At 48.9% G+C, this 16,787-nt stretch overlaps 1 protein-coding gene across 2 annotated transcripts in view; it reads left to right on the forward strand.

Annotated features, from left to right (window-relative positions):
- Window positions 1-9,965, forward strand: part of STAM (signal transducing adaptor molecule) — a 29,122-nt gene extending 19,157 nt beyond the window's left edge. The window contains exons 10-14 of one of the 2 annotated variants that reach the window (XM_078871151.1): window positions 17-104; window positions 1,709-1,763; window positions 2,775-2,922; window positions 4,954-5,135; window positions 6,699-9,965. In XM_078871151.1, the coding sequence (XP_078727277.1) occupies window positions 17-104; window positions 1,709-1,763; window positions 2,775-2,922; window positions 4,954-5,135; window positions 6,699-6,918 (693 nt within the window). In that variant the 3' untranslated portion in view covers window positions 6,919-9,965. The remainder of the gene's footprint in view (window positions 1-16; window positions 105-1,708; window positions 1,764-2,774; window positions 2,923-4,953; window positions 5,136-6,698) is intronic. The other variant, XM_078871152.1, reaches the window with a different exon arrangement.
- The last annotated feature ends 6,822 nt before the right edge of the window (window positions 9,966-16,787 follow it).

Raw genomic sequence — 16,787 nt, forward strand, 5'->3', positions numbered from 1 at the left:
GTGTGTGTGTGCTCAGGAGAAGATGGACACATTGCTGAGGATGTTGCAGAGCGCCGACCCGGCCGACGAGCGCCCCGACCCCCCTGAGCTGCTCTATTTGGAGGGTACGGCGCTGGCACCGTGCTGCCACTTGTTGTTAATTATTATTGTTGTTACGCTCATTTACCTAGGAAAGCCCCACCAAGCTTCTCTATTTCGGGAAGTTCCTGCCAGATTTCCGCAGGATGGCGATGTTGCCTTGTGTTATATCCCAATTGAGTAAAGAGAGGGCATTTTGCAACGTTCGGATATTTGGCCAATAGCACTTCCACTGCCCGTAGTCTTTAGCTACTACTGCAGCGCCTGTCCTTTATTTTCGCTCATCAGCTTTTAAACGCTTTGTATCACGGCTGTGCTCTTCGCTCTACACAGTACGCAAGTCTTCCTCCATACACACACTCTTAATTTTGGAGCTTTCGTGACTGCAGGAATTATTCTTTGGTTCTTTCGGTAAAGTACACTCCTCTAGCAGCAGCAGTAGATCCCGACCCATGGGTGGTTGATCAGAAAATATTTTGTTGTGCATCTCAAGACTCATAAGAGCAAACACGAACATAAACAGGAAACAATTTTCGTGATGGCTAATGACGAATAACAATCTGTGACTTAAGAATTCATGCATTAAATCATCATAACATCTTCCAATAGATGGCACTTTTGCTGTATGTCTGTCGTATATTACAGGGTTAAATCCATATTGTTGGTCAGAGCATTGCTGGTGGATCACAGAGCCCGTTGCGAGTCATCTGAATGGATGATCCGATTGCTTGGTGTATTGACCACTACTGAGTTACAGCAGAAACAGCGACAGCATCGGCAGCAGCAGCTAAACGGCAACCTTACCCAAACTTTCAGTCAACGGCAGTTGTCCAATGAAGATACTGTCCCCTGCCGTAAGAATGTGGAATTTCCAGCACTAGCTTGAGGCTGCTGACTGCAGTAGGAACCACCTCAGGCTGCTGCTCTAGAGAGGGAGGCACCGAGATGTGTGTCTGTCTGTCGTGATGAGCTCCTTCGCCGAGGCCACACGCAGACTCCAAGGTTACTTGTGCAGTGAGACCATCCTTGACATGGAGGGTTTCACAGCCAACATGATCCACTATGAATAATGCATGCCATGCTAGTCAGTTAGCTCAGATAAAGCAAAATAGCATTAAAATACATCAATTTGCAATGGTTAATATCTAGATTAAATCTGATTGGTTGGTATATTCCTGTGAGGTCAGGTGACACAGTTCTGACTTCCTGGCTTGTTTTTTTTACTTCCTGAATCTTATCTCTGGAGATGCTCGACGCAGTTTCAAGCGAAAGGTCGTTAATCTAATCACTAAATGTGGTTGTGACAAGTGTTCTATAATTTTATCGATGAGTGAGTGAGTGAATCGGTGAGTGGGGTAGGTGGGAGGGTGGGTGAGCGAGTGGGTGAGCGAGAAAGTGAGCTGAAACAGTAACGGTCGGGTCGGGTGGTGGCAGGTTCTTGCGACACAAATTTGGTCAAATAATTACACATGGCAAAACCAATTATTGACCACGATATTGACAGCTGAATTTTACATGTCAACTTAAGCTGTGACGTGGATTTGGATATTCATGAAATGGCGACCTGACACCACTGACTGAGACTCGCACGTGCTCTCACTGGCTCTCCCTGTGTGCTGCTCTGCGTTAGAGTCATGCCAGCACATGGGGCCTCTGATCGACCAAAAGCTGGAGGACATTGACCGGTGCGTACCCCTTTTGATTGAAGCATACACTTTGCACAATCCCTATCTCTTATCAATCTCTCCTGCATGGATAGAATTGAGGAGCAACTAATTCTGTAATTCCATATCTGGATTCTAGCTGCTGGCATCACATCCCAGCGAGGGTCTACCACCTGTGCCCTCAGAGATTGTTAGCCGTGGACACAAGTTCACACAGAGACCTATAGATTCACAAAGAGAAACATCAGAATATTTAGAAGACTTAGAATATATATTTGTACTGGAGGAATGTATATCCAATGTTCTATAAAGCTCTTTTTCACAGATGCCCAGTAGACTTAAACCTAGGCACAGACTTGCATAGAAACCCATAGACTCGCACCGAGACACAAACCCACACAGATACTCTATGCATGTGACGTCATTAGACATTACATGACACTGTTTTTGTCGGGAACGGAGAAACTGATGTTGTGTTATCAATGTCACGTCCTGTTTTTTTATCAATCTGAAACAAGTATAATTCGGAAATGTTGTAATTCCCCTGGCTAGGCCTGATGTTGAGATTTCTCAGATAACTCAGCTCCTCCTCTCACTGTAAAACTATGGCAGTGATTAACCTGTCTCCCCTCCCACTCACCTCCATGGTCTGTAGAAATATAAATTTCAGAATCAATGCTTCATCCCATTTGTGCTGTCTCACTGTTATCGTCCGTGTCGCGTGTTCTGTATTGAGCACACTCAAAGTCTAGAGGTTGACTATCGTACAGTGTGAGCGTGATCAGTGTAATTAAAAAAGCAATTGATTATTTTTCAGACGATCCAGCGCAAGCGCCATGGGTGCAAGAGTCAATTTAAATCATCGGATCGATTACCCGGCACAATCGCAACACGAACGCTACCCCCAAAACCGCCAGTGGAGCCGTGGAGCCGAGCCGCTGTTATGTTTGATCCATAATACCTGTGCAGGTATTATGGATGATGTTGGTCGCGAAAGCCTATGTGTTAAACTGTTTTGTTTGATGTTCGCAGGAAACACTCTGAGCTGTCGGACATTAACGTGAAGGTGATGGAAGCGTTTGAGCTGTACAACCAGCTCATGAATGAGGCCCCCGGCTATGGCGTCTATGGGAAGGTGCAGCCGTCCCTGCAGCCGCAGCAGCAGCACTACTACTCGCAGGTGAGGGGGGGCAAAGCCCAAGGAGCAGAATTCGAGGTGCAGGCTGCATTCAGAGGCATCCCGAGGGTAGCAGCTAATCGGGGCGACCGCCCCGATCCACCGCGCTTTGGTGAGCTCTGCACATCCACGTCACAGTGGTGCCAGATGGAATACCTCTGGTTTAGTTTGAAGGCGTCGGGGACTCACACGGTGGGATTTGCCCTGAGCCTCGCACCACCCTTACGGGCGGCCCTGGCTGCACACACCGGGCCTCGCCACCGGTCCCACGTGCGCTCGGCACCGCGCACGGGTGGAGGCCCTCGCTTGATTCAGGAGATGCTGACGTCATACTCGCGTCACTCTGACGTCGCAGCGGTCGTGCGTTCGCTCCTGACGAACATCTGAGCTTCATTGCTCATCAGATTCATCCAGTATAAACAAATATTCTGATTTCGATATTCTGATTCTGACCGCCGTGGTTACTGCTGCGGTGTGTGTAAAACTCACTCACAGTGGCCGTTAAATATCCTATGATCGCATTCATAAAGAGTAGGCCATTGTGTGCCGGCAACACGGTCAAAATTGACAAACTTTGAAGAATAAGCTGCAAATTGCTAAGTTAGGATCACACACAGCAACATTACCCCCTACTGTGAAATTACTGCAGGCTGTGTGAAACACAGCAGCTCCTTTGCGATGATCTCATTACGCTGTAAGAATGGAAATAAAACCAAACGTACTGAGTTATTGTTCAGAGCCAGGAAGAGCGGCGGGGAGAATCGCTGTGGAAACTGGCTTCAATCAGGGCCACCAGAGTGTCACACCCACTGCCCGTGTCTTCTACTGCACGAGAGGGCAGCCCTGCAATTCCCTATCTACACCACTGCTGGCGGAGTGGCCTACACTAGAGGGAGCTGTAGAGAGCCCTTATAGAGGGTATTTGGCTTACTCTTCCACGCTGGCCCAGATGTATTGCAAGAGTACCCACACTCTACCACCACCACACGCAACCTGTAGATCAACTGACTACAGTGTACCCATTTATATCGCTGGGAGGGTAGAGATGGTGGTGGTGGTGGTGGCGGGGTTTCATAAATGTTGCTTCTGTACAACATTAATGTCCAGTGCGCTCACCATTGAATCCACCACGGCAGCCCCCTCGCTCGCGATGCTGTGTTGTTTCGTTCAAGAGCACTTCCGAAGTGTTTTGAGCTTCCGTGCTACATTCAAAATGTCGGTGTCAAGTTCCTCCGGCTGAGTAACACGTATTGTGCGCGTGAGCTGACTGTGAGCTCTGTGGCGTAAGGCCGGGCGAACATAGCATCCACATGTCTATTGTAACACTCTCGTACTCGAAGGGGCCGCGTGATTCTGCGCTAGAGCAAGCGGCTCGCAATCTGAAGGTTGCAAGTTCAAATTCTGATTGGGGATCGACTCAGCCCATCATCCCTCCGGGGTAGAAAAATCAGTGCCACTTTGTCAACAGTGGTTGTCCTATGGATCGACTCACTCCACCGTATGAATGTAGAATTTCCACCACTGGCTCAGGGCTGTACACATGAGAGGAAATGACAATGATTTGTTTTTGATAGAGCGCCCTTCAGGCCGGGCGTCTCAGAACCCTTTACATGCAAAACGTCACTTGCTGTCCCTGTGGGCACCTGGCCTCCAAACGCTCATTCGCTGCCACTGGCGGCCAATAATTACTGCTGTGTGTGATCCCAATTGAATAATTTGAGGATAATATTTCGAATTTGCCAAATTGTATACTTGGCGTTGGCACACAATGGCCTTCTCCTTTAGAACGATGTCAGGGGATCTCTTAAGGTCCACTGAAACAGACGACATGCATTTTTCTCTGGTTAATTCACCTGCAGTAATAACCAGGGCAACCTGCTGGATTCGAACTGCGAACCTCTGCAACAAGCGGCGAACGCCCTACCGCTGGGCCACGTCACAGCCTCACCTCAACTCACGTTTGAGCGAGAAATCACTTTTGACTTTTGACACCACGTTCCTGTCCCCATGTGTGTGTGTGTGACTTGGCACTAGCAGCAGCAGCAGCAGCCGTACAGTGGCCCTGCTGCTGGCGCTGGCGGTGGTGGCGGATACATGGTGCCGGGCACGGCTCATAACTATCCTGGACCTGCCGATGGCGGCCAGGGTCCAAGTGCTGCCTCACTGCCTCCCACCCTGGGCCCGGGGGGGAGCCAACCCGGCCACGCCTACACCAAGTAAGTGTGAAGCACCGCCGGCGGCGTTGGCTACCACACACACTTTTTTTACACAGTTGCTGAGCACAGGTCCAATGGTCCAACACGCCAAATGTTCAGTAACAAACAGCACTATCATATGTGTAATAGCAAAAAGGGTAATGCATTTAGCAAATTGAGCTTGGGGAAAAAAGATAATTGGAGGGAATCCAAAGTGGAGCAGTGTAAGGGAAGAAGCTGCAAGTGATGTGTATTGAACTGCAGTGTGGTGAGGAGTGAGTGAATGAGTGTGAGTAATTGGATGGGTGGGTGTTTGAGTGAGGGAATATGTTGTGACCTGCAGTGTGGCAATGGTTGGACACGGTGTGATGGATGAGACGGAAGAGTCAGTCTACTAGACTGAGTCCTCAACATGGGTGCAGGATGCGTCACTTGGGCCATATTCTCAGTGAGACTCGGCTCTGGCTCGGCCTCTGTTTGACTTGTTGACATCACCTCGACATTTTAGATGCCCCACAGCACTAAAGTGCGCCGTACCGAGGACACAAAACTCACCTGATTCTCACTCAATCCCCGCGAATGACCCAAACACCAGGAATTGTATTGCTTTGTACGGCCTTGGTTACTTTCCCATGCAAATCGCAGTTCTAAGCCGTGGGTTCTTTACGATAACCTCACTTGCAGTTGTGTTTGACTCTGTTTACATACTCAGTAATCACCTTGGATCGCTTTTGAAGTTTATGAAAAATAATTTCATTATGGTTCACAAAAGTTATTTGTCCGAGCTAAGTAATCGGTGTGACTGAAATGTTAAGATGTTAGGTGGTACCCATATCCACTCTGGCCCTTGCACTGTTATAATATTTTTTTTTTATAATTTAGTACTTTTGGTATTCTTGCCATTGCTAACGCCCAAGGCTATTACGAAGACGCTTTGTTTCACAGACAATGCCTGCAGTAATTTGACAGTAGGGAGTGATTTTTTTTCTCTGTGTAATTCCAGTTGAGTAATTTGTAGCTAATTTGTTATATTTGGCAAATTTGGACCATGCCGCCAGCACACAATGGCCTACTCTTTAAAACAACATTAAATGATCTTTAATATCCACTGTGAAGCAGACTGTATTTCTATGGCGAATACACCCCATAGTAATAATCAGGGCTGCCTGATTATTACTGCAATGAGCGATGTATGCGCTACCGCTACTGGCCGTCTCATGCCCATCTGCAAGTCAGGTGCTGTCATCGTATGCCCAGAGAGACAGCTGTCACTGGGTGTGCCTTTTCAAATGTTTGAGATGAGATATAAATCGCTTACCACGTGTACAGCGCTCCAAGACTACCCTGGCTTAAAGGGCACTCTTATCAAAAGCAATCATCGTCAATAATACCTAGGCTTTGTGTGACCAGCACCACTTTGATTCTACAACCCTGAAGCCCCAGGTGTATGTGTGAGAGAGCTTCGGGTGACTTCTGTACATTTTTATCACAGTTCCTTGTCTCATGTGCTGTGCGTATCCCATGGCGACGGTGAATGTGGGTGCTGTGTGTGTGCGTGTGCGTCCCGCTGTCGTCTTGTTGCAGTGCCCTGCCCGGCGCAGGCCACGTTGTGTACATGGGGCAGCCGGGCCCTGTCGGAGTAGAGGCCACGGGGTTCCCTCCCGGGAGCCTCCCAGCCGGCGGCGTGGCCGGCACGTTCCCAGGGCCCGCTTACAGCAGCCTGCACAACGCACCGCATGCCGTGCAGCCGGTGCAGCCCCCGCCGCAGGCCCTGTATACGCAGCAGCAGCAGCCCCTGCTCTAGAGCCCCCTCTGGGGCCCAGCAGCCCTCCTGTCTCACGCTCTGGGAGAACCTCGGCTTTCTTTGTAGGCAACACCATATCTGGAGAGAAGTTAACATCTGTGTAGACATCTCTCTCTGTCCTCTCGTTGTCTTCACGGAAATCAAGTCGAGTGAGTGGCATGCCTTAGGGTGACGGTTGATGTTTGATGGCGATAGCGGAAAGTAGGGAGTATATAAGCCGCAGTCACTTTCTTTGAAAGGAGTCTTTGTATTGAAGCTGCCATGTTGATCATGCCCTGAACGCGTGCGTATGTGTGTGTTTGTGGTGCGCGTGTGTGCATGCGTGTAGCCCTCTGTTGCCACTGTTATACAGTTGTGTAATAAGACACATCAGGTGAATGCTGCACCACGGGGCACCCTGTCTATCAGTAACACTATGCCTGATTAAACTGTAGGCCAGATTTGAATCGGTGTGTTTTAAAAAGCAAGCAAATTGACGATTTGTGATTAAAACGGAACTTGTACATAGCCACTGCGCTGCAGAGCAGCGGTTGGGACCCTTGCTGCAGTGACTGCCGAGTATGCAGCCCTCGGAGTATGACGATAGCCTGCGCTGCTCCTCCTCTCGCATGTGATTGCAGTAAAAGTTTCTCCGCCTCACATCTCCACCTCCGTGTAACATGCGCCTTCGTTTCCTGTACACGCACACCACTCGTAAATCCCATTTTCACTTGGACAGAACGTGTTGGGTAGGGCCGCGAGCAAGCAACCTGTTTGTCCAGCACCACGTGCATGCACCACACTTGCCCGCTTCTATCCTCCCAGTGCTGATGTACGTTGCTCCAGCCAGGGTTCGGCCAGAGGCACATATGGCCATTGCATGGCCGCTGGTGCACAATGCCAATTATTGAACTCATTGCTCAATCTGCGCCACATCTCCCACGTCCGCCACTGCTCTGCTCAAGCTTCCTGCCGAGTCCCTCATCCATGTCTTCACGTCTTGACAGCTGCAGATCTTCAAGGTAAATCCATTGCCTGCAACCTCCAGATGACCCAACATGCCGCTGTCAAGAGCATGTTACCCCAATACTCCGATCCCTTCACCAGCTCCCACTCGCCGTCTTCAAGATTCTCTATAGCCTCGTTACTGCCTACTTCTCTCTCTCATCCCGCACCCCCCCACCTCCTCCCCCTTGCCTTCCTCTTACTCCCATTCATGCGCTCTATGCATGAGCAACCAAGACCTCCTATCACGAGCGCAGGTTAAACTTCACTCGGTGGGAAGTTGTTTATTCTCCTCTGCTGCCTCCATAGTTCTGAATTCCCATTCCCCCAGCTGTCTATGCTGACAATTCTCCTGCTCAAGTCTGGGCTCTCAAGAATACGATCTCCTCTCCTCCACCTCTTCCCTGTATTGCACGTCCCGCTGTTTTTTGTGTAGCGTCGCGAGTTGCGCCTGGGTGCTTTGTCCAAACTGTGATTGCGTTGTGGACCTTGGGTCACTGATAATGTTGTGGCTCAAGCTGACAACTCTACCGCTGCTTCTACTCTACACGGACGAGTGTGCACGTGCGCTCAGTGCGTGGCAGCATAACCGCACCTCGGCAAGGTGCTTTACCAAAGTACGAGGCGCGTTAAAGAGCCGGTGACGTGGCCACGGTGTTGGCACACGCTGCTCAGCGGGCGCCGGTGAATGCGCTGGCGAAGGTGTGCTCACCACTATATGCGCTCACCACTACATGCGCACATGCGGACCACTGCTGGACGAGGACCTCTCTACTCCATGGGGATCGTGGGGGTTATGTTACCAGATTTCACCACACTGGTCAGTGCGGCTTGGTGAAGGTGGGCATAGGACGGTACAATGGATGTTGCTGCATTGCTTTCTGCCACCCACAACCCCGCAGCTCCTGCTTGGCTTCTAAGATGCGACGAGGTTAGGTGCATTCCGGTGATGTCCCAATCATGAGAATGATATTTGTTTGTATTTGGCAGAGCTGCCCTCCTTCACTACGGGGCCTCTCCGCAGTGCTGTACACATGATAAGTGACTCGCATCTCATGAACACATTCGAAAGGACGCACCAGGTTGCAGCTGCCCCATTATGGCATTAGTCTGCCAGTAGGGGCGATGATTACTGCTGTGTGTAAACCCACGAGAGATTTGTGGGTACATTTTTCACAGGCTTCACTGCCACACTAGCCGTTTGTGTCTCTTGGTCTTCGGTGCACAGCAACCGAGTGTCCATTGTGTGGTGGCGCATCTACGTGACACGCGTCCCTGACATAGCAATGGGGACACTCGAAACCCTGGCTGAGATGAAGAGATTCAAGTCGCGTTGGGATTTGAGTTGACCCCTGGCAACCTGAGTGGTCTTTTTAATATTCGTGTGTCAGCCTGGTCGTAGCCTGCAAACCATGTACCGCATGACACTCTCCGTATCGGTAGTATTCTGCCTTTATTATTTGTAAGATTCCCCCAAAAGTTAACAATGCCTTACCAATTGAGCTATAACCATTGATTAATATCGCGACTTTTAAGGTTTTAATTATCAACCGCATTTATTTCGACGAGCTTTTGGCTGCATCGATGTGTATTGGTGGAATGTGCTTTTTTCCATTATTTGTGAAAGGTGACATTGCTAACTATATTAATTCCGGCACTGATGGTGTGACCCAAATCTGAACTTGGTAATACTGTGGAAATTCAATGCCTCTTGTACAATTGCAGGAAGCCCTTGTGGGGAAACGGTTGGGCTAATCCATAGCCTGAGCTATCCCGATGGAACGACTGGCATACAACTGAAGAGATGTATTTAAAGATGTAATGTATATACATAATGTCCGAGCCGATGGTGAATATCATACACCTCGCTGTGCAGTGTTTAATTGCGCCTCTGTAAGAAGCTCCAGGAATTGACTGCCTGTGTACTTTTGGGTGTCCGACTTCTGTATGTATAATTTTACTTGTATTCGCGAAAACAAATGTAGAACTCGCTTAAGATCCATGACTAATTTCATCATGAAACATTTTGACAAAGACTTGAGACGAATAAATTTAGAAAACTACTCTCGCAGCCGATTGCTTTTGTAAGTTTCATCGAATCACACTTGGAACTAGAAAAGCTTTTGACTAGGGCTGTCAAACCACAACTGGGAAACTGGTAACTATATTCTCGCGAATTTAAAAAAGAGAGATGATATAGTCATCCTCTCGGCAGACAAGGGCAATGCCACGGTCATCATGGATAAAGATTCATACAACAAAATCCTGGACCTGCTTAATGATGGGAGTTACTCCAAAATTAAAAACGATCCCACTAAAAGCCTAACGACAAAAACCAACAGTATCATCACGAGTTCGACTTCCCTAATCGAACCAAGCAAACGTCCCTCTCTAAAACCATCGGCGGCAAGACCTCCCAGACTCTATGGTCTTCCCAAAATCCATAAAGAAGGCACCCCGCTACGACCCATCGTGTCGACGATAAACTCTCCGTACAAACTAGCCCGTTTTCTATCAGATACTCTGCTCCCCTTCACAGGCAAGACCTCTTCGGCAGTACTCAACTCAACCCAATTAGTCTCTATGGTTAAGGACATGGTACTATCTCCTGATGACATCCTCGTCAGCTTTGATGTAGTATCTTTGTTTACCAAAGTCCCAGTACCGGACACCCTAACAATAATTGAGGACTTAGTCCAACATGGATTGAATTCTGATGTACCTGCGCTGGTTAGGCATTGCCTCACCAACACCTATTTTACATGGAATGGCACCTTCTACAAACAGAATGAGGGTACCCCTATGGGCTCCCCCTTGTCACCAGTTATAGCCAACATGTTCATGGAAAAGTTTGAATCAGACGCCATCCAGACATCCACCCTGCGTCCTTCCCTGTGGAAGAGATATGTGGATGACACTTTCGTCATCTGGCCACATGGCCTCCCAGCATTGAACCACTTCTTGGACCACATCAATTCTAGACACCCATCTATCAGATTCACCATGGAAGTGGAGAAAGACGGTAAACTACCATTCTTGGATATTCTGTTTAAGAGGAGGCTTGACGGATCCTTGGGACATTCTGTCTACAGGAAAGCCACCCACACAAATTTCTACTTGAAACCAGATTCCCACCACCACCCATCTCAAAAGAATTCTCTCATCAAAACGCTATACCACAGAGCCCATGGCATTTCTGACCAACACCACCTGACTGATGAATTAAGACATGTACATCGGGCCCTCAGGATGAACGGATACTCTGACCGCACTATCCGCCAAGCTGTCTCTCCCACCACACAGAAACAACCACATGAAACTCCGACCAAAACTATCACGTTACCATACATAGCAGGCGTGACCAAAAAGATCTCCAAAATTCTAAACAAACATAAGATCCAAGTCCGATTCAGTACAGTGCATAAAATCCGTGATCTGATTCCATCTGTGAAGGATGTCGTTCCTGACTTACAGTATCCTGGAGTCTACAAATTGAGTTGCATTTGTGGTGATTGCTACATTGGTGAAACAAAACGTCATGTTGCTGATCGTGTCCGCGAGCACAAGTCAGATCTGAAACACGGCAGAACTGATTCTTCGGCCGTTGCCGATCATTGCTACAACTCGGCGGGCTCTCATGAAATTGTCTTTTCCGAGACCAAGGTTCTCTACAAACCTCTGGGCTACCATCAAAGGTTTGTACACGAAGCCATACAAATATACAAACACAGACATAATTTCAACCGTGATGATGGGTACAAACTCAGTAATCACTGGAAAGATGTTATTAACCACGCAAAAAAGACTTAATTACACTTTTTGGACCATCTTATCTGACAGGCACTATTTTAATTTACTTCACCGAGTGTTAACATCCACAGTGTTTAACAGTAATCTCTTCATTGTTCTTTGATCACCGCTCGCCACGTTTCCATTCATTGTGTTGAGCACTACGTGATGTCTTTGATCACCGCTCGCCCTCCGTCCCGGCGCGTCTCCATTCATTGTGTTGAGCACTGCGTGCAGTCTTTGATCGCCGCTCGCCCTCCGTCCCGACACGTCTCCATTCATTGTGTTGAGCACTGCGTGCAGTCATTGATCACCGCTCCTCCTCCCTCCCGATACGTTTCCATTCATTGGCTACCACAGCCTGATAAGCTCCCCCCCCTCTCCACCTCCCTTCAACTTGCTTATAAGGGATTACATCTTGAATCATTGCTTCACTTAATGCAGCTAATTCGGCTGTGACGGTCCCACCTGATGACGGAGACTTGTGTTGCCTCCGAAACGTCGTGAATTTTATTTTTGTTTTGTTTTATTTTACTTTCATTAATTTTAATGTTTTTACCTACGTGACTTTACCGAAAAAACCTGAGAATATGAATCATTGCAGTCACGAAAGCTTCAAATCTAAAACTGGTAACTGTTTTCAGAATCGGTTTCTGGCTAGGAAAGTCAGGAATCGGTCATCGATTCTGGTGGAACGTGATTGGCATGTGCGGACGAGCAAAAACCGCATGCCAGCCTAAGTCACCTTGTGCTACACGTGCCCTCGTCTCTCAGTTACAAGCCTATTGAAATTGCTCGCTCACGCCATTGGTGGAAGGGCCGCCACTAGAGGGCGCTCTTCGACACTGACCAGACATCTTGGAAAAGGTGACGACCTCTGATTTGCAAGTCCGGTGTGCTGCTCACCGTCACCACCGCTGTGGCCGCTCCTTTCAGTTTTCAGAGGTGAAATTTTTTATGCGTGGCAAACCGGTAACGTTTTTTTCATGTAACTGCCAATCACAGTGAGGAGGGGGGGGGGTGCCGCACTGCGCGTGGACGTGCACACGGACACTGCCATCGCTCAGTGTGCCACTTCTGTGTTTGCGGACGGCAGTGACTCACGAATTGGAACAATCCACCTTCCTACACACAAGCTGATCTTATCGTTTCGTTTCCAAAGTCGAGGTCCTCGGGCGTGTTTCCACCTTTAGCTGCCAATATTTATTTCGTCTCGACCACCATCCTCTCGAGCAATGTCCTCCCAAACCCACTTTAGTGTATGTACAGTAATGTCGATAAACACTCATCCATGTGCCTCTTTCTGTGTAATTCCAAGCATGCACCTCTCTGCTCGTTTGCACACTCTCCAGCTTTTTCTTACTTTTCTTTATCATTTGTCATGTTTCTGATCCATATAACATGAATGAGCACTGATGGAAAATATTCTTCTCTACGAACATTGGTCTTTTGATTTTCACTGTCAAGTTCAGTTTCCCAAAAGCACTCTGACCTGTTTAACACGTAGGCTGTCGCGACCAATATCCATAATAGAGGGCTTTTTTGGGTTAGATCGCGTACATATATAAATGTGTCGTTAATACCCACCATCACCCGACACAGCCAACTAGTGAGGATTGTCACGTAAACATAACATGCCAATTCGTCACTAGTATAGCACACCGGTGTGTTAGAGAGCCATGACTGTAAATGTTGGTGGTGGCGGGTTTTAACGACACATTTACGCGATCTAATCCAAAAAACCTCATGCATTCTGATCTATCACCGTCTATTTAATTTTTGTTACTGTATTTACTGAAACATAGGATCAAAATGTATCTTAAAAGGATGTACGTGGCCCTGAATATGAAATCCTTAATGACACGTGAAATAGATTCTGATCCTGCCTCATCATATGGTTAGGAAGTGACACGAGGAGTGTGACCATCATCCAGAGTCTCCAACTTCCACAACTCCCATGTCATTAGAGTTCACGCTGGAATCGCAGAAGACCACTACCTGAACAAAACACTTCTGAGACCTTTGCAACGGATCCACATGAGTTACATTCATCGTATTTAATAGAGCGCCCTCATAGATGCAGTAAACGACTTGCATATTATTGCGAACACTTGAAAGGGCACCCCCAGTGGCAGCTGTTCCAGCACAAAGTGACTCAACATCTGGACTGTCAGTGGGCATGATTGCTTGTGCAATCACAGTTGAGTATTGACTGACAATATTCAGCCCAACACTGGCAGATGGGTTCTCAGAGTGTTGACCAGAAGCAAATTGACCAGAGGCAAAGTCAGGGACAGGAGCTCCCACGTCTTTGAATAATTTTTTCAAGTGAAAAAAAAAATGTGTTAAAAATTCACTATTATTGTAAAGCTTGGTAGTGGCAACGCCATTGACCTTGACTTTTGCAGTTACTAATTGAATTTACTTTACGGCGATCGTGTAACAAAAAAGGATTGGAATGTGATGCTGTTAAATGGAAACACAGTGATGGAGGGCCTACGGTGACCTCTCGCTCTGTGCGGGAGGGGCTGTGGGCCATGGGTAGACTCATTTCAGGAGTAAACACGGCATCATCAGCCGTGCTCAATCCACTGCTGAAGGCCCTCCCCAAGCTACCGCCACCTCACGATCCTACGATGTAACAGTCCACTCAGCACCTGCTCATTTAAGTTATTCCATCGCTCCAGCTCGGTGGGCGTTCCAGCCCTGGGCTGCCACTCCATTATTCTTCCAGACCATCATCCATCATCTTGTCTGGCGAATTGTGTCCTGCCCAAGTCCACCGACTTTTTAAAATAGTTTAGATGTTTACCTGGGTATGTTCTCTAATCCATGTGTTCCTATTTTTGTCTTTCCATGTAAAACCAAGCACACATAGCATTGTCGCTGTCGGTATTTGTGCAGAACTAGATGAATAAAGCTAGGAAGAAACTCCCAAACTCGTGTTGTACTGCAGGATTAATTAGGGTTTCATGAACCGTTGATGAGAACAATAAAGTGTGTCTGTTAGAAATGTTTAGCATACTTCCCAACATGCAACAAACTTGAAATTTGGAATGTGGATAGCTTCCAGACTGTACACAGTGTAAAAGTATAAAAATAGACTTGTATTTTAGGGGGGGGGGCGCAATAATGGATATATTTTTCACAGCAAGTGAGCGGTGACGTCACATCTGTAATGTCACCCGCATGGGGCAGCCTCACGCAGTGTGCCTGCTGACGTCACGCATCCCCCCACCCTCCGGAGGGGCTGGGTGGGGAGGGTGGGGAGGGGCTGGGTGGGGGGTGGGGCTGGGTGGGGAGAGGCTGGTCACCCCGTGGTGCCCTTATAAAACTCAACGTTTAACCTACTCACGCCGGCTTGTGCCCGCCCTCACAGTCGGGCATATTTGCCATTGACCGAGCAACCCTACCAGCTCCCTCCGCAGGAATGTGTTCCAAGGCAAGAATCCAAGTCTCGGGCGAAGCCTGGTAGTAAAGCGAGTTACTAATAAACCCCAATGATCCGATCGAAATCCCTAATTTCGATCGGATCATTGGGGGGGCACGTGCCCCCCCCCCACTGGCTCCGCTCGTGACCCCTTAGGTTTTGTGAATTGATACTGATATAACAGGACCCTGCGGGGTGGGCTGGTAGGAATAATACTAATACCGGTACAGGGATATCGACCGCACACACACGCGCACACACACGCACATACGCGCACACACGCACATACACACGCACACACAACAACAACAACCGCCATTCGCCACTAAGTGGCGGTGACGTCACCACGACGCTTGTGCCAGGCCATGTGCACCCTGAGGCCACGTGAAGTGTCGAACGCCCGCTGGCAGGAGGTCACGGGGCAGACCCAGGTGCCACGGGTCGACTGACCGAGATGACTGGCTGATGCACCACCTGTGCCCCCTACTGTGCCAACTTGCTGTGCTTTAGCCACCCGGCGCTCCGCTCGTTGTTGTGAGCGTCGCTCCTCCGCCCTCCGTTGTTGTTGGAGGGCGACTGCCTCCAACTGCCCAGTAGCTTCCTTCACGAGCCTCCTCCACTGAGGCCGATCTTGACACCGCTGGTACCAGTCATCGGCAAGTCCACTCAGCTCCACGTCCTCCTGTACCACATCACTCCATCTCTTCTCTAGCCCGTGCCGCGCCCGTTTAGCCCCCTCGATCCGGCCGAACAAAAGCTGTTTAGGCATGCGGTGGCTGGGCATGTGGGCTACATGACCCAGCCAACGCAGCCTTGCCTGCCGGAGGAGCTCACTGATGGGACTTTGCCCAGATCTTTCAAGGACTTGTGAGCTCCTCACACAATCCAGCCTGGTTAAACCCAGGATGGATCGTAGGCAGGCCAGCCTAAATGTTTCCAACCGGCGAAGATGCTCCACTAGGGGGGTCCACGTTTCGCAAGCGTAGAGAAGGGAGGGAATGACCGTGGCCGAGAAGACTTGAAGCTTCGTGCGGAGCGACAGACCAGGTAGCTTCCACACAGCGTTACGCAACCGATGAAAAGATATTGCCGCTCGACTGATTCGGAGTGAGACCTCTGCTGATAAACTGGAGCCGGTCATAAGCACACTGCCCAGGTATGGGAAACTCTCCACTCTCTCCACAACTGCCCCATCACCGATTGGGAGTTGTGGGGGTGGAGTGCCCGATGGTACAAAATACCCAGGCAGGTGCTTAGTTTTGGTGGGGCTGATGGTAAGGCCCCACCTCTTAGTGGCACGCTCCAGTCTCAGCAGCAGCGTCTCCAACTCCTCTTCTGAATGAGCAGCTATTACCAAATCATCGGCATACATAACGTGGTTGACCAATAGGGAGCCATCCCTTGATCGCACCCGGGCGTCGATCAGCCTCCCATTATATCTGTACCAAATGGTAATTCCCCCGGTACAGCTATTGAAGGCTTCACGAACTACGCAGTCGAAATAGATGTTAAATAATGTGGGAGCCAGAGGACATCCCTGTCGCACCCCAAGGTGTACAGGGAAAGGCTCCGACTCCCGGCCACATAGTTTTACCCGGGCCCGCTCACCATCATGAAGGTCCTTAATGATCGTGAGCAGAGGGTCAGGGACTCCGAAAGCACGACG

This window comes from Lampetra fluviatilis, chromosome 31 (genome assembly GCF_964198595.1).
Source record: "Lampetra fluviatilis chromosome 31, kcLamFluv1.1, whole genome shotgun sequence".
In the NCBI taxonomy this organism is placed as follows: Eukaryota; Metazoa; Chordata; class Hyperoartia; order Petromyzontiformes; family Petromyzontidae; genus Lampetra; species Lampetra fluviatilis.